Genomic DNA, 22,788 nt, shown 5'->3' on the forward strand with positions numbered 1-22,788 from the left:
GTCACCTTGTTCTGCCTTTGTAATGACCAAATCAATAAACTAAACAAACAAAAGGATTTTAGACACAAATGAAGGTGATTTGCACTGATTTTCAATCTATATGTTTTTTAGACTCAACGAGGCCCCAGTGACTGGTTACTCCAGAGATGTAGGTACTAAGACCACCTTAAGGATAACCTATCCCGAAGGGGCCATCCAGAAGCCTGAGCGCTATGAGAAAGATTCCCTCTTTGTCTTCTCTGCTTTCAAACCTCTCGACTTTAAATGGTTGAGACAGATGGTCTTCAGAGAGAAACTGGTATGTATGTGACTATACCGTCTTATTCCTCTCATTAAAATCTGTTGGTATTTTTTTCTGTTTTTAAGGTCTTCTTCTTCAATTAAGTTTGAGGCAGAATGATTGCAGTTTAGCACTACCTGCTTATGTCCAAATTTTTAGAACTTTTTTTTTTAAACCATTCATGAATTTATAGTAGAGTTAATATTACCCTCTAACAAAATGTATTGCATTGGAATTTTTATGGTTAAAGGATTTTGATTAGGAATAGTTTTTGAAGAAAAGGCTTTTATTGTTCAAGGACTTTGTCTCATTTTTAGCGAGTGGTAAAACATTCTCCTTCCAGGTTTGACTGACATCTAGTGAATTAGCCTCTTAATCAGAAGGGTCGGCCCGTCTGAATGAGCTCTCTCTTATCTCACACAGTTTTAATGACTCTGCCTCCATCCCATTCCTTATCACACAAAGAGCAAGCATAAGCACTCTGTTCTGACTCGGCTACTCAAGGACGTTTTTTTTTTCTTTTCCAGTCGTATGTCATGTAATTGTGGTCAAGGCGTTTGGTCGGCGTGTGTGGCTTCTCCCATAACCTTCCTTTTTGAATATACTTGTCTTCCTCAGCTGCACACCTGCTTGTTTCCCCCCGTTGTCAAGTGGGAATCTGGCGGCAACGTGCCTCAGGAGTTCCCAGCCAGCACAGCTGCTGGGCTTTCAGGGGACCAGTGCTGGATTTTTTTTTTACAGGGTGACATTTGTCAATGTGCAAGAGACTCTGCATAGGAAGAAAAATAGGGAGCTATTTGATTACCCACCCTCCACTCTGGCCCCTGAAAAGAGCCAGTTTTGTCTGAACATCTGATCGTAACAAGCTGGACAGTGGAAAGTGCTCAGATAATTGATCTGCCCTCTGGCTTCTGATATATTGGCTTTGATCTCATGGAAGGAAGAATTTCCTTCACCAAATGAGGGGTCAAGAAAGCTCCAATGTGTCTGCCATAATGTTAGAATGATGTTAGGATGATGACTGATGAAAACCGCAGTATTAGATAACAAAATGGCTTTTTTCGTATCAGAAAGTGGAAAATTGAACGCTTATGCTGTACTGGAATCTAATAGGCAGGTTCTTGGTTGTAAAAATGGTTGTAAATGGGCAATGTTTAGACATCCAAGTTAATGGAGGGATATTCCAGATACTTGACATAGCTACTTGCTAATAAAAAAAGATAAGCTTGACTCTTACTATTGGTCGTATTAATTTTTGGTATGTAACTCATCCCAGACTGCGTTTACATTCACAACCAGAAAATGTGCTACACTACATGCACAGTGTTAGTTACATATAATCTTAACCCACATACTGCGTATATATGCAGTGTTGGGGAGTAACTAGTTACATGTAATGGAATTATGTAATTTGATTACAAAATAAATGTAACTGTAATCAGTTACAGTTACTGAGGAAAAAAATGTGTAATTAATTACAGTTACTTAAAATGAAAATGTTAGGGATTACAAAGGGGGTTACATCTGAATTTTTACACACGCGCGCACACACACACACACACACACACACACACACACACACACACACACATTTACTTATCTAAATAGGCAAATTCCACTGGCATAATGTGTTTTTTTTTTTTTTTTTTTTTTTTTTTTGCAATTTGAAAAAACTTTGTTTACTTTATTTTTAACAAATGAGGACATCCCCAAAGGGAGGTTTTTTGGAGATTATTTGTCAGGTTTAGCTCACTTTTGGATACAAATTTGTCTCTAAGTAGGCACACACACACACACACATACAGATTTAATTTCTTTCTTAAATTGCATTGTCTGCTGAGACAGGGTTTTAGTCATTTATAGAATAAGACACATGCTTATTCTTAAACTCTTTTTTTTTTCCTATTTAGATTTATTTATATGCTTTATTTAAGATTAACAGGGTTTTTTCCAATGTTTTTTTTAACTGGGTTGTTTCCTGTCATAACTAAGCAAAGATTTGATTTCAAAAACAGTATCATAGTTATTAAAATATTTCTTGTTGTGAATTATGAATTTAACCCTTAGAATGATCTCAAAGTAAGAAGAGATGTTAAAGTCAGATTTTTTGGTGGCTGTATTATAACCTTAATTAAAATGATGACAGACTTTGAACGTCTAACAGTAATGAGTGTTAAGTCCTACTGTAAGGTTAACCTTGCCTTGTTTACATGTTTCAAAATTATTAACAGTTTAGAAAAATTGAAAATTTAATTTAGAAAAGTAATCAAATGTAATCAGTTACATTACTTATATATGCGTGTCTCTTACAGAATGCTTTTTCTCCACACCGCTTTCCATGACGTCTCTGTCACACATGCATACTCTTCAAAATCCTGTAATAACGGCGCTTATACATTTACATGATAACATATTTTGCATTTTTCAGCAGACACCCATATGTGTTGATCTACTTTCTCTCACTTTCAGAATAACACTATTTACTTTTACATGATGTATCAGGAATTTTTTGGCATTTACATGATGTATCAGAACGTTTTACTGTTTGCTACAGAAATGAAAAGCTATTCACACAGTGCTTGTTTCTGGAACATTGTGTGTGAGTAAAATTGTTGGAGAGCCTTTTGTGTGAATGCATGCTGAAATCTTGAAAGATTCAGTCCTTGTATCAGAGCCTGGTAGCCTAATATTCAGAATTTTTTCAAGATTTTTTTGAATTTATTTTGGAATCTGTATGTGGCTTATGATGCCTCCTAAATCTTATGGCTTTTTGTATAAAAAGCAATCACACTTGTAAGTTTTTTTGCCTGATGGACAATAAAAAAGGCGAAACCAAGAAAGCTCTTAGTCTTACGATGAAGGAGGGACTCAAGCCATATCTAGAAACTGAATATCACAGAGACCACCCAGAATACCTTAGCGACCACAGCAATTCGCATAAACCACTAAGAGCACCTTAGCAACCGCATAAAAACCCCTGGCAGTGATTTTGGTTTTAGACAAGCAGCACTCAGATTTTCTTCAGAAAATGTAAAAATGCAGTTCCTGATTGTTTTTCTTCCTCCGGCAGACAGCCACAGCTGTAAAAGATGTTTATATCTGGCTAGTCTACGTGACCTCCCGTGTATGTATTAAGTTGTAAGAGTATCATGTTTAAAGTGGCTTTTAACCGATTGTCACTTGACAAATGAAGCCTATCACTATTGTGAATTCTTACGGATGAAAAACGACTGACTTCTATTCTTCTCGCTTGATCAACGTCAGGCTTCGAGAGCCCCTCGCCTTCCCTCGCTCCCTTCTCAAACAGTTTAACTTTGGTTTTGTTTATTTTTAACTGGCAAGTCAAAGGGATGGTATTTTAGGGCCCGATGAAAATCTGACTAAGCGTTTATCTAGTTTGCGCGCTCTATACGTACCACAGATGTTTCTTTGAGTAATTTGAGTAATCTCTAAACAATAACAGGCATTCGTCGCCATGCTTAATCACACATAATCTTATCAAACACTGTGTCCCTAACAACAGTATACAGTTCATCTCATGTTTGAAAACAAATACATTCCCTACAGTCCGCTTCCAAGTCTTATTTAGATCTTACAACATATCTTCGAAAATATCATTGATGCAGTGAAACTCCTGTTGAGTGACTTGTGGGGAAGTTGCTGCTGCTTTGCCAAAATACAAATGCTTCCCTTTAATGGGAGAAACCTGGTGGCGAAATGGAAAACGCTTTGTTTTTGCAAGCGGTGACAGCGATTGAGATCCATTGTGTGGTGACATCTTTCATTAGGAGATGAACGCATAAAAGCATGTGCGACTGTGTGGGCAGTTGGCTTTAGAAAGGCACGTAGCTTTAGACGTCAGTGTAATCCTCAACTAGCACTGACTCCTCACTCTCTTCATCTCAAACAGTCACACTGATGTAACTTTGAACAGTGGCTGCTTGCCGCTTTGAAGTATTTTTCTCTCAGCTGCTCTTTTGTATGCTGTGGATGCTCATGGGTGGAAGGAACGCCAGCCTTTTCAGTTTGTATTGACAGAACAGTAGACGAATGCGTTCCCAGCATTGAAGAGCCGTGCTGGGGTTCACCTGAATATGCTGTGATGAGACTTAAGTGCTCTTCACAAATACACATTGGAAAGCAGTCAAATGTCATTCATATTGTATTTTGATGAGAGATTATGAAGACACTTTTTTTTTTTTTTGGAATAACATCTTTTACAGTACATGACATAAAATCAAAATTGCCACTATTTATTTTCTTAATGCATGTTATTGGTCTTATAGAGCGCTGCAGGGATTATGTATTTTTGTAGGCCAAAACCCAGAAACAAATTAGCATTTTAGCACTGTCTTGAAATCATTGTCTGAAATAAAGACTGCAGTGTTTGACATACAGTGCATCTGGAAAGTATTCACTTTTACCCACATTTTGTAATGTTACAGCCTTATTCCAAAATGGATTAAATTCATTGTTTTCCTCAAAATTCTACAAACAATACCCCATAATGACAACATGAAAGAAGTTTGTTTGAAATATTTCCAAATTTTACAATCTTGCAAAAAATTACACAAGTATTGACAATACTTTGTTGAAGCACCTTTGGCACCAATTACAGCCTCAAGTCTTTTTGGGTATGATGCTACAAGCTTGGCACACCTATTTTTGGGCAATTTTCTCCCATTCTTCTTCACAGTACTAAGCTTCATCAGGTTGGATGGGGAGCGCTGGTGCACAGCCATTTTCAGATCTCTCCAGAGATGTTCAATCGGGTTCAAGTCTGGGCTCTGGCTGGGCCACTCAAGGACATTCACACAGTTGTCCCGTAGCCACTCCTTTGTTATCTTCGCTGTGCTCTTAGAGTCATTGTCCTGTTGAAAGATGAACAGTCTACTCATTCTGAGGTGCAGAGAGCAGGATTTCATCAAGGATGTCTCTGTACATTACTGCATTCATCTATCCCTCGATCCTGACTAGTCTCCCAGTTCCTGTCACTGAATAACATCCCCACAGCATGATGCTACCACCACCATGCTTCACTGTAGGGATGGGACTACTGAGGAGTGGTTTCCGTTTGGTCACTCTACCATACAGGCCTGGTTGGTGGAGTGCTGCAGAGATAGTGGTTCTTCTGGAAGGTTCTCCTTTCTCCACAGAGAAAAGCTAGAGCTCTTTAAGAGTGACCATCGGCTTCTTGGTGTTTTGCATGGCGGTCCACTCTTGGAAGCGTCTTGGTGGTTCCAAACTTCTATTTACGGATGATGGAGGCCACTGTACTCAGTATTCAATGCTACAGAATTTTCTCTGTACCCTTCCCCAGATCTGTGCCTCAGTACAATCCTATCTCAGAGGTCTACAGACAATTCCTTAGACTTCATGGCTTGGCTTGTACTCTGACATGCACTGTTAACTGTGAGACCTTATATAGTTAGGTGTGTGCCTTTCCAAATTATGTCCAATCAACTAAATTTACCACAGGTGGACTCCAATCAAGTTGTAGAAACATCTCAAGGATGATCAGTGGAAACTTGATGCACCTGAGCTAAATTTTGAGTGTCATGGCAAAGGCTGTGAATATTTATGTACATGTGATTTTTTTTTTTTTTTTTTTTCTATAAATTTGCCAAGATTTTAAACTAACTTCTTTCATGTTGCCATTATGGGGTATTTTACGTAGAATTTTGAGGAAGATAATGAATTTTAATCCATTTTGAAATAAGACTGTAACATAACAAAATTTGGAAAAAGCGCTGTTAATACTTTCTGGATGCACCGAATGTCTATGACATAAAATACAGCATAATATTGTCAATATTGTAACATAATCACAGTATTGGTCTTGGGTGTCCTCAGAATGTAAATGTCTGTAAAGTTTCAGCTCAAAATACTCCGCAAATCATTTATTATTACATGTGGAAAATGTCATTTTGGGGGTGTCTAAAAAAAAAAGAGCTGTTTTGGTGTATAATACTTGAAATGCAAATGAGCTTCATATCCCCACCCCGTCTTTAGAGAAGGGTGTAGCATATAAATCTCTGTTTCACAGCAACAAACAGTCAGTAGAGAAACTTGAGAGCGAGAGAACCCGGTGTTTAGCTGTACATATGGGGAGCCAAACACAGAAAGTGGGCTGAAACAGCGCAATGTTACGAAGCTCGGCCACCAAATGCACAGCACATTGTGAACTAATCTCACAAGTACACAGCTGATCAATTAAAATCTTAAGTAAAAATACTTAAAGGAGTTGTTCACTTTCAGAACAAAAATTGACAGATAATGTACTCATCCCCTTGTCATCCAAGATGTTCATGTCTTTCTTTTTTCAGTCGTAAGAAAATTATGTTTTTTGAGGAAAACATTTCAGAATTTATCTCCATATAATGGACTTCTATGGTGCCCCCGAGTTTAAACTTCCAAAATACAGTTTAAATGCAGCTTCAAATGGCTCTAAACGATCACAGCCAAGGAAAGAAGGGTCTTATCTAGCAAAAAAAAAGGAAAAAAAGAAATACAATTTATAAACTTTTTAACCTCAAATGCTCGTCTGGTCTAGCTCTGTGTACTCTGTGTAGAGATTAAAAAGTACATAAATTGTAAATGTTTTTAGAAAATAACCGATTGCTTCGCTAGATAAGACCCTTCTTCCTCAGCTGGGATCATTTAGAGCCCTTTGAAGCTGCATTTAAACAGCATTTTGGAAGTTTATACTCGGGGGCACCATAGAAGTCCATTATATGGAGAGAAATCTTGAAATGTTTTCCTTAAAAAAAACATAATTTCTTTATGACTGAAGAAAGAAAGACATGAACATCTTGGATGACAAGGGGGTGAGTATATTATCTGTACATTTTTGTTTTGAAAGTGAACTATTCCTTTAAGTACACAGCTGCTCGAGCACGGAGAAAATGGAAGACAGCGTACAACCAAAGACAAGTCGCTGAGAGCAGAAACTATGACAATGCAGGACTGTCAGTCAGCAGTTGTGGGTGGGGTTAAACAATGTGATGTCACACTGCTTTGAGAATCAAAACCAGATGCCTAATGTGACTGGTTTAATGGGGATATGGTTGATTTTTATCATTGTAGCGTGGTTGTGTTCACAAACTGTTAACCCACATTAATGTAAAAGTGGATTTTGGATAATAGGTGACATTTAATTTTGCTCATTTGTGAAGATATTGATGAATGAAACGTGTAGGAATCTAAACTTTTGTTAGTCACAGAGCTTATTTTCTGCAATAATAGAAAAAAACATTTTTATTTTTATTTTTATTTTATGTAAAACATTTTCCCCAATATTTCATGTTCTGGAACATTCCTTCCACACTAACCACTCAACACAACCCATATTTGTAAAAACTCCAGGCTTCTTAAGAAACATGTCACGCGTTTCTCTTGATTTCACCTATTTAAGTAATTCAAAATGGGTTAACGCCTCAGAGGTCACTGATGTAAAAACATATGAAGGAGCCTTTGAAAATAGGCAATGGGCCAGCAGTCATGTGCGATAAGAGCATACTGAATTAACGAGTCCTGGAGGTCGCTGAGGAGCATGTGGCTCCCACGATAATTATTTTCATTCAGAATACCATTGACTAGGTAATCCTCTGGCTTCTGTCTGAATGTATTTACCCATCACTTCCTTCTCCCATATGTCTTAATCCCTTATTATTTCAGCCTTACATGGTAAGAGTGAGGCAAAAGTGTGTCACTTATCAGACACTCCTGGAAATTATCATTATCATTATCATATTATCAGGCTCCTGCTGTTGGCATTTATTGAAGGTACTTTCCATGTGTTAGCGTGTTGCACAGCATTGGCTTTTGTAATCGTTATATTTTGTGGTTTAGTCTGTAGTAGCTTTATTTGTATGCCAAAATGCAACAACTGGAGTACACACTGTTGTGTGCATGACTTTTATCTCTGTTAATGCCTGTGGAGAGTGTGCCTTTGTTTACTCAAGAAAACTTCAGGAAAGGTGACTCATGGCACATTTGCGAAATCTTGTAGTTCACCCAAAAATTTTGTTTGTCGTTTGCTTATCCTGGGGAGTTTAAAAAGAGTTTATTTGTTCAATATAATGAAATGAAAGAGGGCCAAAAATAGCAAAGAGCAACACAGAAGAATCACTAATAGTAAGTACTAATACTAACAGTAGTATTTGCTTACTATATTCCAAGTCTTCTGAAGCCATTTCAGGTTGCTATTAACTGAAAATGTTGCAATTCGCCCTTCCTGGCATTCATTAGACAAATAGCAGTGACTGATTCATGAATGAGTCATTCTTTGCGATGAATCAGTCGATCCAGTTCACAAAACTTCTCTAAATAATGATGCTTAATAAAGAATAATCAGTGAAATAATAGTACCTTTTTTTCGAAGCCTGAAACAGGTTTTGTGAAACATTTCATTATTTGTCAGTTTTCTTTTCTAACTTTTGATTATTGAGAGTCAGCACTTTAGATCTCTTTGTAGCTTGATTGAGAGTCAGTGTTTTCAAGCCCTTTGTAGTGGTGTTTCTGTAGAAACCTGTCTGTTTTTAGAGTTTGATGCAGGTGTCGTCTCTCCCTTTGACCCAATGGGGCAGCAAGCCAAGGGTTGACAAGGGGACATGTGGATGTTTGCCTCTGAACATGCCAACAGCCAGGCTTTCATCCTATAAAGCAGCCTACACTCTTAAAAATAAAGGTGCTTCATGATGCCATAGAATAACCTTTTTTTGTTTAAATGGTTCCATAAAGAACCTTTAACATCTGAAGAACCTTTCTGTTTCACAAAAGGTTCTTTGTGGCGAAAGAAGTTTCTTCAGATTATAAAAAGGAAAGAAAGAGATGGTTCTTTAAAGAATCTTTGACTGAATGCTTTTTTTGTGGAACCAAAAATGGTTCTTCTAAGGCATTACTGTGAAGAATCTTTTAAAGCACCTTTATTATTAAGAGTGTAAAAGCCACTTGTGTGTTTCTGTTGTACACACAGTCAAACCAAAAATTATTCAGACACCAGGTATAATTTTTGATTTTTTTTTTTTTTAATAGTGGGTGCTGGACACTATAATTCATTTATGTAAGTGAGCATAGCAAAATAAAGTAAACTGTGACATATTATACCCAAAAGTTCTTCATGCAGTGGACTACCAGTAGAACAAAAATTATTCAGACACATTGACCATGTTTTGGTTGAGTGTTTTTTATTTAATTGCTAATGCAACATTTTGACACTTAAGCATTGCTTGGTAATTGGTCAGCAAAGTATTGATAGTTGTGTAAATATTGTCATAGTAAGTCTGAATAATTTGTTTGATAGTAATCAATTACATACCTTTCTATCAAAGTTATCTGACATCATCAAGATAAATTTGTTCTGACACAGTTTAACTCTTAAGCTCTTGTCATATTTTATTACCATTTTCTAAACCGTAGCAAGTAAACTGCACTGTAAAAAAAAAAAAAAAAAACGGTAAAATTTCCGGTAAAAAACGGCAGCTGTGGTTGCCGCAATTTTACTGTAAAAAATACGGTAGCAGCGTTTTAGGTTTTATGGTTTTAACTTTTAATTTACATTTAAATACCATCATTTCATTAACTGATATAATGTTAATGTACCAACCTACTGAAGTACTGAAATCTGTTTTGTACCTTTGTAATACACTGATAACCACCAAAAGTAGGTGGTGATGAGTAAGTCACATGATGAACCAAAGCCCATCACAAGCAGCTTTTAAATAATAACATGTATAGATGGTGCACAGTGTCATTCACACAAACATCAAACACCATCATGGTAACACATTTCAGAATTTATCTCCATATAATGGACTTCTATGGTGCCCCCGAGTTTAAACTTCCAAAATACAGTTTAAATGCAGCTTCAAATGGCTCTAAACGATCACAGCCAAGGAAAGAAGGGTCTTATCTAGCAAAAAAAAAAGGAAAAAAAAAAATACAATTTATAAACTTTTTAACCTCAAATGCTCATCTGGTCTAGCTCTGTGTACTCTGTGTAGAGATTAAAAAGTACCTTTGTAATACACTGATAACCACCAAAAGTAGGTGGTGATGAGTAAGTCACATGATGAACCAAAGCCCATTACAAGCAGCTTTTAAATAATAACATGTATAGATGGTGCACAGTGTCATTCACACAAACATCATCACCATCATGGTAACACACATCAAACTGAAATGTAATAGACATCAGTTTACCAACATTAGATGTAACGTACAACCCCAATGTAGCACAGGGAATTCTGGGGAGTTCAATTTACGGTTATTGACTGTAAATTTGATGTTCTTTTACACTTTAGAAAACGGTACTACCGTAAAATTACATGCTGTGTCCAATACAGTTTTTCACCCTATATAGTAGGGGAACTTACCAATAACCATTTAACAGCTTTTTTCTGTAGCATTTTGCCGTTTTTAATGTTTTACCGCATTTTTATGTAGTCTTTTACCGTTAAATAAAAATGAAAATAAACAGTGTTAGATGTGAGAAATGTTGAAGGTGTCTGAATAAATTTTGGGTTGACTGTATAAGGTAATATATATTAAAAAAAACTAGGTCAAACCTTTAACCAGTCCACTGATGCTTAGGGTAGTCTATTTGCCCCTATTTGCTTTTTGGTTGCCTACTACTAACATACTTTTTCCAAAGCCTGATTGATGTCAATTGACCCTGTTGTCCTGTTTGCTGCCTTATGAGGTGTAAAGATGCAAATCTCATACACAGGATGACCCAAGTGAATCTAGAAAGCAGAAACCCATGGCTCTCAATGCAAAGAAAAGTCAGAACTGAGACAAAAAGACAACAAAAACGAGCAAATAGCTCAGATTCATGCTAACAAAAGGAACGTCATCTGAGTATCCTATTGAGTTTGGATTCCTGACCCGGTCAAGAGCAACGGGATTTAGATTTCATGAACCTGACCTGCACTGGATGAGTGCTTTGTGAAATGTGCACATTTCTTCTAGGGCGCTCATAAACCTTCAGTGCTTTATATACAAACTGAAGTTCATATGAATCATACAAGGCCTGGGGTGAAATGCTTTGCCAGTGCAGGTTTACACTTCTTATCAGGCTTCGGTACTGACTGTGGTGATATAAATTTGCATGTTGATATGTCACAGCCTAGCTACAGTTGCAAATTTGTCATCTGGCCTGATATGTTTATAGGCATTCAGAGCATGGCAACTAGAGCAGCAGAAACAACATCTGTCTGACAGCGTGCCTGAGCCTCTAGAAGACAGGCTTTGATTGCAGCTCTGTCGGCTAGAGCACACACCATAAAAACAGATCATTTCACTTTAACAGTGTACCTCCCAAGTTTATTGACCTTTTAAATATAAACCTAAAGATAAACAGGAAACTTTTTCAAAATAGCCTGTGTTTTCCTTCGCTTGAAACATGCATGCAGTATCTTGAGAGACGGAGAGAAAAGATTGTGATTATTTTGAGGAGAACAGCTACATTCTTTACATAATACAAAGGAGCCCTTGCTTTTTTTTTCTGCTGGTGAGCACCTGTGGAATGGTCCAGTGACAACCTGTTGCCCCTCTGTGACCAGATAAGATTTCCTTGCGCATCTTTTTGAATGGAACTCCCGGTTCAGAAGTTTTTCATCGAATCTGCACATGTCAGGTATAAACCTGATCAAAGCAAAACCAATGTGTTTAAGTCTATGGGCAGCTTTTCTGCATGGCATCTTTCACTGTGACAGTTTTGCTGGTAAAAAAAATCTTTTGCTGGTTGTGTGCCTCTTATACATTACAACCTAATCTAGATACTTCCCATGCAATGTTTTTATTATTAACTTAAACTTCAAATTATTTCAGTTATTTGACAAAGCAAGATTTCCAGATTTTAAGTTTGAGGATTTTTTTCAGGATTATTTCAATTTTTGAAGTACTAAAATTACTAAAACTGAAATATGTAATATATATAGGCTTTATACATTATTATCTTTAAAAACAAAGCTAAATTTAAAGCAAATAAACTGAGCACTTGACAAAATAATTAAATAAACACTTAAACTAAAGATAATTCTAAATATTAATAAATACTGTACGTCATTTTAACATTTTTATACTAAAGTAAGACTTTCCATGGTAGTCTACCATCTACCAGTTTTATCCTCTCTCATTGCGCATAAACCTTTTGGCTTGCAGGTTCTTTAAAATGAAGTTTGGCTCTTATATTTGTTGCCTTTTTCTTGCTATCTAAGCCATACATTTGCATAACATATGGAAGAAATCAGAAGTGTTTACACCGATGTCAAAGGAGAACAAATCAAATACCTTTCACACTGCGTTTCACACTTCACTGCAAATAACATCAACTATTTCATACTCCTCCCCAAACTTGACCTCTTAAATGCAAGTTTGTCAAGCACTAAATGTAATTTTTTGTTTAAATGTAAATTCAATGTATTTTCCAAGTTTCTGTTCAATCAGGAAAAATGTTTTAAATCCTGTAAACTTGAAAAGACTATATACAGTATATAACTTTTTAGAAACCAATGGCAAGATCCACATTAAATTTTTTTTTTTTTTTTTTTTTTTTTTGCCAGAGTTAGATTTAAAGTTGTTCTCATTGTTATCGATCTGATTGTGAATACATGTTTCCTTTTTTATATGTTATAATATGTTATCTGTTAGTCTTCTGGTGAAATTATAGACTTCTTTCTGGTGATGTATCCCATCTTCTCAGTCATTTAGTTAATTTCAATCTTTGAATCTGCCCCTGAAATCAACTGCAAGCTTGCATATAGATCTGCCTGAATCAGCTTCCAGAAGAGATCAGATGTGCTAATACATTAGACACATTTAAATGCAGACTCAAAACTCATCTGTTTAGTTGTGCATTTATTGAATGAGCACTGTGCTACGTCCGAACAGACTGCATTATTTTATGTATAATCATTTTACTGTGCAAATTAATTTTAAAATCATTTTTTTAAATCATCTTAAATGTTCCTAAATTCTCTGTTTTTATTGTTGTTAGTGTGATTATTATTTTAAATTTTTATGATTTGCTTGCTGTTGTGATTTTAATTCCTTTTTATGTACAGCACTTTGAATTACCATTGTGTATGAAATGTGCTATATAAATAAACTTGCCTTGCCTTGCCTTGCCTGCCACTTTTTTATGATCAGTTTTATTCAGATGTATGTAGCGATGGAAGAAATGATCATGACGGCTGGTTTTCCCACGTCAAAATTCTAATATTTTAGTTCAGGCTCTGCTTTCCTGGTTTGTCAGTGCTAGTATTTTTTGTTAATAAAGAAAAACTCTCTTCAAGTGTTCCTGGGAAGATTCTTCCCACCACACATCTGCAGTCAGAAGCAGGTTTTCCCAGCCACCGCTGAACATTCACCCTGACCTCTCGTTTCCAGCGGCTGATGGAGAGAGAGGCCGGCGATGTGGCCTGTGATTTTTATGGAGTGATTTAACACTCGGCAGCCATGCTGGAAGCTTGTTAAGGGCGTGCTGGAGCTGCATTCGGGAATTGAGAGGCCTCTCTCACCTGCTGCTTTATTAGATGGATCAGTTTCAGGGGCCGTCCTGTTTGACAAAAGTGTGGCGGTTGTTAAAGTTCCTGCACTGCAGACGACTTGTGGTTTCGAGGGCTCGGAGAGGTGATCAGTCAGGGTATCTCTCACTCACTTTTTCTTTCTCGTCACTCCTGGCTGTGATTCCCTGGAATGCCGATGAGAGCTCTGGAGTAAAGCCAGGCGGAACCAATGTAGAAGATGTCAACAATAGAGCTATGTTTAGAATGGCCTTGTCTAACTTTGGTGGGATTGTAATGCAAACCAGAATCAGGCTGGTCCAGTGTTCTGAAAACAAAAAATCTAGAAGGGCAACTTTTTTTAAAATTTCACACTTTATACATTCCACAATAATGCTAAATAATTTCTTAAAATTTACAGTGGTTCTGTTGGAGATATGACCTGGTGTGTAGCGTTGAATTTTTTTTTTTTCTCATGTCACTCTTTTTACGAAAAGAGATCTGTCACTAACAAATTTTATGCATCCTTGCTAAATAAAAAATAATGATTACTTAAGTAAATAAATAAATAAATAAAGTCTTATCCCATACTTTTGAATGGTAGTGCAGTGGTCTACTGTTTGAGCTACAGGAATGCTATACCATACTACTATTTTCTATTTAACCTGTTTAACTAGTCTGTCTCTGTCACCAGAATAGCTGTTGGGCTGAGCTTGTTCAAATGTTTTAATATGTCATTGTGTTCTTTGCATTTTTCAACTGTACAGATATATGTGAGTATGGAAATATAAATAACTGTACTTGAATATTCTTTGATTCTTTTTTCAATTTATCTTTTTATGCATTTTTTAATCTTTACTATAACTTGTTGAAATATTGTAAAATACATTTAGAAGATAGTTTATTTTATAATTTAGCATTGACAACAGCGATCGTTTCCTTGGCTAACCGTAAATCTTCAAGCCACTGTATGTCCAGTAAACATTTAGTGTTTTATTGTCCCACTGAACACAAGAGTGTTTGCCTGGGATATTTAATAACTGCTTATAAAAGTCACCACAGTCCTTAACACGCCTGTGCGAGGCTATTAGTTCTGGCAGCCTTTAGTGCTTAATATCTAATGAATATGTGAATAGTGAATGAATAGACAAACAAATTGATACAATATTCAGTGTTGCTTGAACGGATTTGGAGTAAGCTGAAACTAAGCTTCTGTAGACACTCAATAATTTTGATGAAAGATTGAATCTTAACTTCGTTACTTACGGTCTAGCCAGCAATGTTTTCGTTTTTTTTCCATAGCAACTCGGTTATGTAAGTCACAAGAGCAAGTCCTGTACAGTATTAAACCTGTCCTTCAAGAAGGAAATGATCTTACCATTTCTGTGAGACGCCCAGTCCACTGGAAGGAATGTCAGAGCTTACAGAGACATCCTCACTTGTGCTAAGTGATTTTAAGAAAAATCAATCAGGGACTTCCTGTTTTATTTCTTCTTCAAACAACCTATCACTCTTATACCAAACACTACTGGCGTCGGATGCCAGCGCATTTCCCTTGTGTTTACTCGCACTCTGTTTTAGATCCTGTTACGCTCTGGAAAGAGGCATACTTTAGTTTGGCAAGATGTACTGTATCCAGTGTATACTTCACGCTACGCTGGATACGGTGTCTCTGTGGTTTGGTAGATATGCGCCATAATTTTTATTGTTGTTGTCAAGTTTTTCCCTGTTTACACCTGCTTGTGGTTGCAGCATTCCACAGAATTTCTGCTTCTGTTCAGCAAAACCCTACTGTTGACAGAAGAGATGATGTTTTCTTGCCATGGCTTGTTGTGGGCGCGGGGCCCTCCAAAACTGCTTCAAAGCCGTTCGCCGGGCTCAATAGCTGCTCCTATTGTTGGGTTATATCAAAGGCACAGTCTGCTTATTTGAACAGGTGACTCCCATTAAGTCCGATGACCCGGCTGGCTGTTTGCCAGCAGTGCTGCCGTGGCTTCGCAGAGCTCGTCTAGTCGGGACGCTAATACCTGATGATCTCAGTGCCAGGTCGCAGATTGAATAATTGCTGAGCTATGGCACTCTGTAGGTCTCCTGAGTAATTGTTATGGGAGAAGCTGGGGGCCACTGCTCCCCGAACGCTCGTGGAGGTCAGGATTTCATTTGTCCACTTCCTTTGGGCTTGTCCGACCTGGATGGCCTGCTTCACTTTTAATGAAAGCTGTCTACACTACCACCATCAGTATGCAGTGATGGCACATTATACGTATTGGGTCTGAACTCATGATTATGGAAGAGATTATTTCTTCACATCTGCTGTAAGATGATATAAAAAATTTTCCATGCATTTTTCATGATGCAAACTTGGATGTGCAGAGTCATTTGTCCATATCATAATGCCTCTCTCTCTCTTTTTTTCCTTTAGCAAGGAACAGAGGGCTTCTGGAAGTCTGTAGCGCACTTTGTGCCCCGACAACCCTCAGAGATACGGATCCTCAACCCCTACTTCATACAAGAGGCTGCCTTCCAGTTTATTGGCCTTCCACAGAACAATGGCCTCATGGGTAAAGGGGTAAGCTTGTGTAGATTCAGTACTTTTCATAACATTGCTTACATTAAGCACATTAAGTGCAAAAAAACTTGACTCTACTAGAACTGGTAACTCTTCGAGAATAACTGTTGGACTGCCCAGTTTATTGAACAAAAATGGCAGGCAATGCCTTTAGTCAACCTTATGTTAATAGGGGTCACAGGAAGCCTTAGACACGTGTTTCCTCAATTAGTCTGTAATTACCATAAAGATCACCATAGGTCAAAGGTAGCTTGACTAATCCAATGGATAGGAAGAGTTTATGCCATGGATTTTGTCCAAACCTGGACAAAGCAGTGTTTTAAAACCTTGTTATCCAGTGTCTAACATTTAAAATTTACAACAGTGTTTTAGTGCCACGTTAAAAAATATAACAAATCTAAGATTCCGAAAAAAAAAAATCAAAATATTTTGAGAATAAAGTCGAAATGTTTTGAGAATGAATTTGTAGCATTTATGAGTATATTCTAGCCTATTCCAAAGATATTCCAAAGTCTTAGCTTTCGAAATCTCTTGATAGCGAAATACAAACAGTATGTCTTAGTGCGTTTTTCACGCTCTTTATTGTGGCATGACAGGTCGCTGTAATCGCCTCAGTTTAAGCAGCATGAGTCAGACATTTATTTTATTAAATTACTGTTTTTTCCCCCGTTCCTTCTGATGTTCCTTCACTTTTATATCTTGCTATAAACTTGAAATAAAGAGGAAAAACACATTTATAATTTGTATTTTGTAATAAAATTTACAGAATTTAAAAGCTGAGCTTTGTTATATTAAAAGCAACAAAGCACAACATTTTTTGCAATTACTGTGTGGTTGGCGTGCTGCAAATAATGAATGGAAGACTGTAAATATTATGTAAAATCATTTACTGTATTATACCATGAATAAAACAGCTTGTGAATAGTCACCTAACTTTATATACTCCATAAAAGACAACAATATAACCTATGTTATATATAACAAGCCCACTTCAACCTTAAGAATGTTTTATTGTTGTTTGAGGAATGAAAGGTTGGATGCCACAGACGTTTTTGTGGAGTAGGTGGTGGAATTTTCACAAAGAAAACAGTATAACTTAATGAACTGATTCACATGAATACAGCGATCTATCACGTCACATTAAAGAGCTTGAAAAACACATCATTGTAAGGCACATTGTTTGTATCTCGCTATAAAACTGATTTTGAAAGTGGAGTCTTACATTACAAATAACGAATACAATCGAAGACATTAAATATTATTTCCAAGCATACTGCCCCCGCAAGCATGCAATGATATTCAGATAAATTCCAGTGACCTGGCAAATTCTCCTGGTGCTCTCAATCGGGGCTTTTGCATGCGCAATATAGGCTATAATCTCAAAATATTATAACTTCTACTAAATTAAATTCTCAAAACATTTCGACTTTTTTCTCGAAATACTATGATTTTAATCTAAAAATCGTGAATTTTATGCAATAAATAGTAAAAAGTTCTCAAAACAATGCTTGTGTTTAGTTGATTTAATTTTTTTTTAAACTTCCCGTATTTATTTATTTTTTATTTTTATTTTATAACTCGCATGTACAGTAAAAGTTGTTCAAGGTATAGTGATCAGGATGGTGCCATTCAGAATTAAATTAAGAATACCTTTAAAATTCAGTTCAATTCCTGAATTCCTAAATATAATTTAACATGCTAAATTCTACTATTAAAATGCGTTAATGTTTTGGCCGCACTAAGAACCCACCCCCACCCCATTTTCAAACACATTTTATTTAGAGATGGGTGTTGGGTGTGCCATAGCCTACGGGGAGGACTGGGAATCAGCACTGTCATAAAAGAACTGTGTGACATGCCTCAAACCTCAAACACAGGCTTTAACAAAGAGTACTCACTTACTAAGAGCTCATAAACAACACACTTTCCTTTCAGTCTCAGGAAATTGGACCTGAGAAAGTAGATAAATGCAACTAGCGTCACAGCTTGATGAAGCTCTCAGCCATCCCATCATGGCATGAGTAAAGACAAGAGTCTGTGTGTGAGCTTGGCCACCTCTTGAAAACTCAGACCTCCTCTGAATGGGGGAACATGTGCAGTGCACGTGGAGCATAGCCCAGGCCCCTAAGGTTTGCGTAGGTAGGGGGGCAGCGCAGGAGGGAAGCTGTCCCATACGGGACTGATCAAGGTGGGATACATTTTGACAGCCTCCTCCTTTGAGCGCTCCAAACACCCACCTGCTTAAGGCAGCGTACACTGACACAATCTTAATACTAATCGTGTGTGTGTGTATGTGTGTCTGTGAATCAGACCCCAGGCCACTACAAGCTAATGATTTCGAATGGTTGACTCCTCCAGGGAGATGAGGAAGTGAAGTTCTGCCTCCTGAAATTGGTGCGTCAGGGGTGGGGGTCTGTTTAAGCAAATTGTTAATCACATGCAGCTCAAGATGAGTTAACAACTGCGGAGCAGAACTAAGCCAGAACTCCTTCAGGCACAATGCCATCTCGACCTCAAGGAAGAGCTGGACCAAATCAAACCACAGACAGCGATGTTAAATAAATTCAAATATAGCACACCAAGCAGTTATTCATGCTTCATTTGTGGTTTTACTCATGCTGACATTAATGACATGTTTAATATCTTTAATTTTTACAGAATCATTTGTGACTCAATTGATTTTAATTGTGTATTTACATTTTGTATAAAATATATTTTTTATTTTATAAAAATATATCTTTAAATATAAATCCTTTTTTTTAAATGCTTTTGAGAGTGTGTGTATATATACTATTCACAAAGACATAGATTTACACATATAGATCCATTCATTCATCAATCCAGTTAGTGGTCAGCATGAATGTTTTTGTATGCTAGAGTTTAGAGCAAATACAGCCTGTGTTTGTGATGAAATTCTGTTGTTGTATACATAGTCCAAACTCACAATTTAAAATATTAAAATAATTTGTATGTGGTGTGACACTGTAGATTTTAATGTTATGAATATAGTGCTTATGTACCACGTAAAAAAGAAAACTAAAATTACGAGATTAAAGTTGTAATATTTTGAGAATAAAGTCTAAATATTTCCAGAATTAAATCGAAATTATGAGAATAAAGTCTAAATTACGAGAATAAAGTCGAAATGTTTCAAGAGTAAAAACAAAATGCTTCGAGAATAAAGACGAAATGTTTCCAGAATAAAGTCGAAATGTTTTGAGAATAAAGACTAAATGTTTTGAGAATAAAGACGAAATGTTTCGAGAATAAAGACGAAATGTTTTAAGAATAAAGACAAAATGTTTCGAGAATAAAGACGAAATATTTCCAGAATAAAGTGGAAATGTTTCGAGAATTAAACTGTAGCAATTAAAGTTATACCATTTTGAGAGTACAGTCTGCGCATTATTAGCAGAAATCATGCCATGTGTTATACTCGCAGGGACAGTATGCTTAATATTTCACGTTTTCAATTGCATTCATTAGGCCTATTTGTAGTCCACTAGCCACCCAATAATAGCAATAAGCTTTGTGCTTTTGATACTTTTAATATAAAACAAAGTCTCAGCTTTCAAAATCTGTCAGATTTATAGCGAAATACAAACAATGTGTCTTGCAAAAATGTGTTTTTCATGCTCTTTAATGTGACGGGATAGATCGCTGTATTCATGTGAATCAGTCGTCTTTTTAAATACATAAATGAAATACTTAAATACTTGAATAATTTTATTTACGGTGTAATAGAGTAAATAATTGGAAATAATATTTAACGTCTTCCATTCGTTATTTGTAGTCCGCCAGCCACCCAATAATCACAATCATTTTGTTCTTTGTTGCTTTTAATGTAACACAGCTCAGCTTTCAAATTCTGTCAGTTTTGTCATGAAATACAAATTATAAATGTGTTTTTCTTCTTTACTTTAAGTTTATAGCATGATATAAACGTGAAGGAACATCAGAAGGAATAAAAAACAGTATAGCCTAATTTAATGAAACGAATGTCTCACTGTAATTGGAAAGATGACTGATTCACATGCCGCATAAACTGTGATCTGTCATGCCACATTAAAGAGTGTGAAAAACACATTATTGTAATAGACATTGTTTGTATTTCACTATAAAACTGACAGATTTTTAAAGCTGATACTTTGTAATATCTCACAGTGCACCCAATCCAGGCTATTTGCATACGCAATAGGCTAATATACTTTCAAAATATTATAACTTTAATCACGTAATTGCTACAAAATAATTCTCATAATTTTGACTTTATTTTTCAAAATAGTTCAACTTTATTCTCGAAATATTTTGACTTTATTCTTGTAATTTTCAACTTTATTCTCGAAATATTTTGACTTTATTCTCAGAATTTTGACTTGTTGAAATATTTCAACTTTATTCTCAAAATTTCGACTTTATTCTTGAAATAATTAGACTTTAAATGTTATGACTTTAATCTCCTAATCTTAGATTTTTTTTTTTACTTTTTAACGTGGCACTGAAACGCTGTTGTACTTATGGCATGTTAGCATTTTATGCATTATTAAACAAGCAATAAATTATTTTCTTGTCTTTTATCAGGTCTAGCATGATTTGCATCGATATTTGGTCATTATAATTCACAAAACAAGCATACAAGATATTGTATTGTGGTTTAGGGTAAAACTCTGTAAAGCAGTGCAGCTCAATGGACGTTTATATAGTTTTTTACCAGAAAACAGCTTGCATGTCAAGAATCTGATGGTTAAAAGTCAATGCTGCATCTTTTTTTAATCTGAAAATTTGATAGATAATGCACTTGTACTTATTTCCATAGAACATTCCAACGTTGGGCACCGTCGCCATTACGATGGCCCTTCATAACTGCGATGAGGTTGCTGTTGCTGGATTTGGCTATGACATGAACACCCCTCATGCACCCTTGCACTACTACGAAACAGTCAAAATGTCTGCCATAAAAGAGGTAACAGTTTCATGTTGTTGTTGTTTTCGTTCAACAAAAAGTCAAATACAATTTTAGGTATAGGTGTTTTCATGCATAGATGAAACATTTTATACAATACCTCACACCTTTGTTTTTATCCGTGTTTATCTGTTCAACTTTATGGAAAATTACAATGATGATGATGTCATTAGCACAATTTCCTGGGCTACTTGCTGGTTTATTTTTTTTACCTCAGGTCAGTCCATATGAAGATAACTTTGTTGTCGTGTTTTATAAATTCCTCTCTGCCCACATTTGCCATGGCTGTAAAAGCGCACTCATAAAACTGCTGTTAACGCATAGTTAGCTCCAGACTGCTCTGGCACCCATCCTTGTCAAATCACAGTCAGGTACCATTCATCCAGAACTCACTCTCTTCCTGCTACCTATATTCTGTCAGTGTAAGACTTCTGCGCTATGTGAGTTAGTCTTGAACAAATGGGATTTAAGCTGTTGGCCTTGTATAGTAAGTACTTCATACATACAATAACAGTATAGCGTATTTGTCTTTGTAGGTCTTGACAGGAGTCTTCATCCTAGCTGTGATGTAAGGGATTCATTCCAACACTAGATTGACTATGGCTTTCAGTGGTAATGCCAGGATTAGAGTAATAGGTTGTTTCACCACCTAGTGGAAAATGTAACATTTATATAAAAGTTTTAATTTTCTCTCTTTTAATGGTTAAATTAAATTGTATTAATCAAAAAGCATGTCTAATTAATTAAAATAATGAAACGTACAGTATTAAACCGCAATTTATTAAAAGTTAAACAAAAATAAAATTTTTAAGGCCCTATGAAATGTGTTTTATTTTTCTACCAAAATTCTGATATTTTTTTTTACTGGTAAATATTCATTTAAAAATAATGTTTTAGTAATAACTTCATTATTAGCAGTAATACTAGTAGTAGTTGTAGTATCTGCACATTAAGTAATATTTCTGTCACGATTTCTTAAAGTTAAGCCAATTCTGCGACATTCCGCGCTATACAGTAAATTCCCGTTTTATTGCTGTATTCTGCAATTCCTGTCTGCGTTTTCCACATTCCAGAAATCATAGGGCCCTATATTTCAAAATCCTGTTAGAGAAGACTCTCTAGAAATTATTTAGAGACCCTTTAAAGAAAATAAATCATTTTATTTAGCAAGGATGCTCTATTGATCAAAAGTGACAGTGAATACTGTTACAAAAGATTTAATTTTTTTAATAAATGTTTTTGTGCATTCTATTCATCAAAGAATCCTGAAAAATATGTTTCCACAAAAATATCTATAAAATTTTACAGTACAATTTATTTTTTTAATGTATGTTACCATTTTTACTGTATTTTTAATCAAATAAATGCAGCCTTGGTTAGAGGCTCCTTTCAAAAATATCAAAACTCTTTACTGATCCCAACGTAGAGAGCTATTTCTCTAACTATAGAGGCATAAGGAAGAGATTGT

The 22,788-nt window shown here is 36.0% G+C and overlaps 1 protein-coding gene across 4 annotated transcripts in view; it reads left to right on the plus strand.

Moving 5' to 3' along the window:
• Positions 1-22,788, plus strand: part of st3gal3b (ST3 beta-galactoside alpha-2,3-sialyltransferase 3b) — a 70,118-nt gene that overhangs the window by 41,890 nt on the left and 5,440 nt on the right. For all 4 annotated transcript variants that reach the window (XM_073848801.1, XM_073848802.1, XM_073848803.1 and 1 more), the window contains 3 exons: positions 112-298; positions 16,211-16,357; positions 21,174-21,320. In XM_073848801.1, the coding sequence (XP_073704902.1) occupies positions 112-298; positions 16,211-16,357; positions 21,174-21,320 (481 nt within the window). The remainder of the gene's footprint in view (positions 1-111; positions 299-16,210; positions 16,358-21,173; positions 21,321-22,788) is intronic.

The sequence above is a fragment of the Garra rufa genome, chromosome 10 (assembly GCF_049309525.1).
Source record: "Garra rufa chromosome 10, GarRuf1.0, whole genome shotgun sequence".
Classification (NCBI taxonomy): Eukaryota; Metazoa; Chordata; class Actinopteri; order Cypriniformes; family Cyprinidae; genus Garra; species Garra rufa.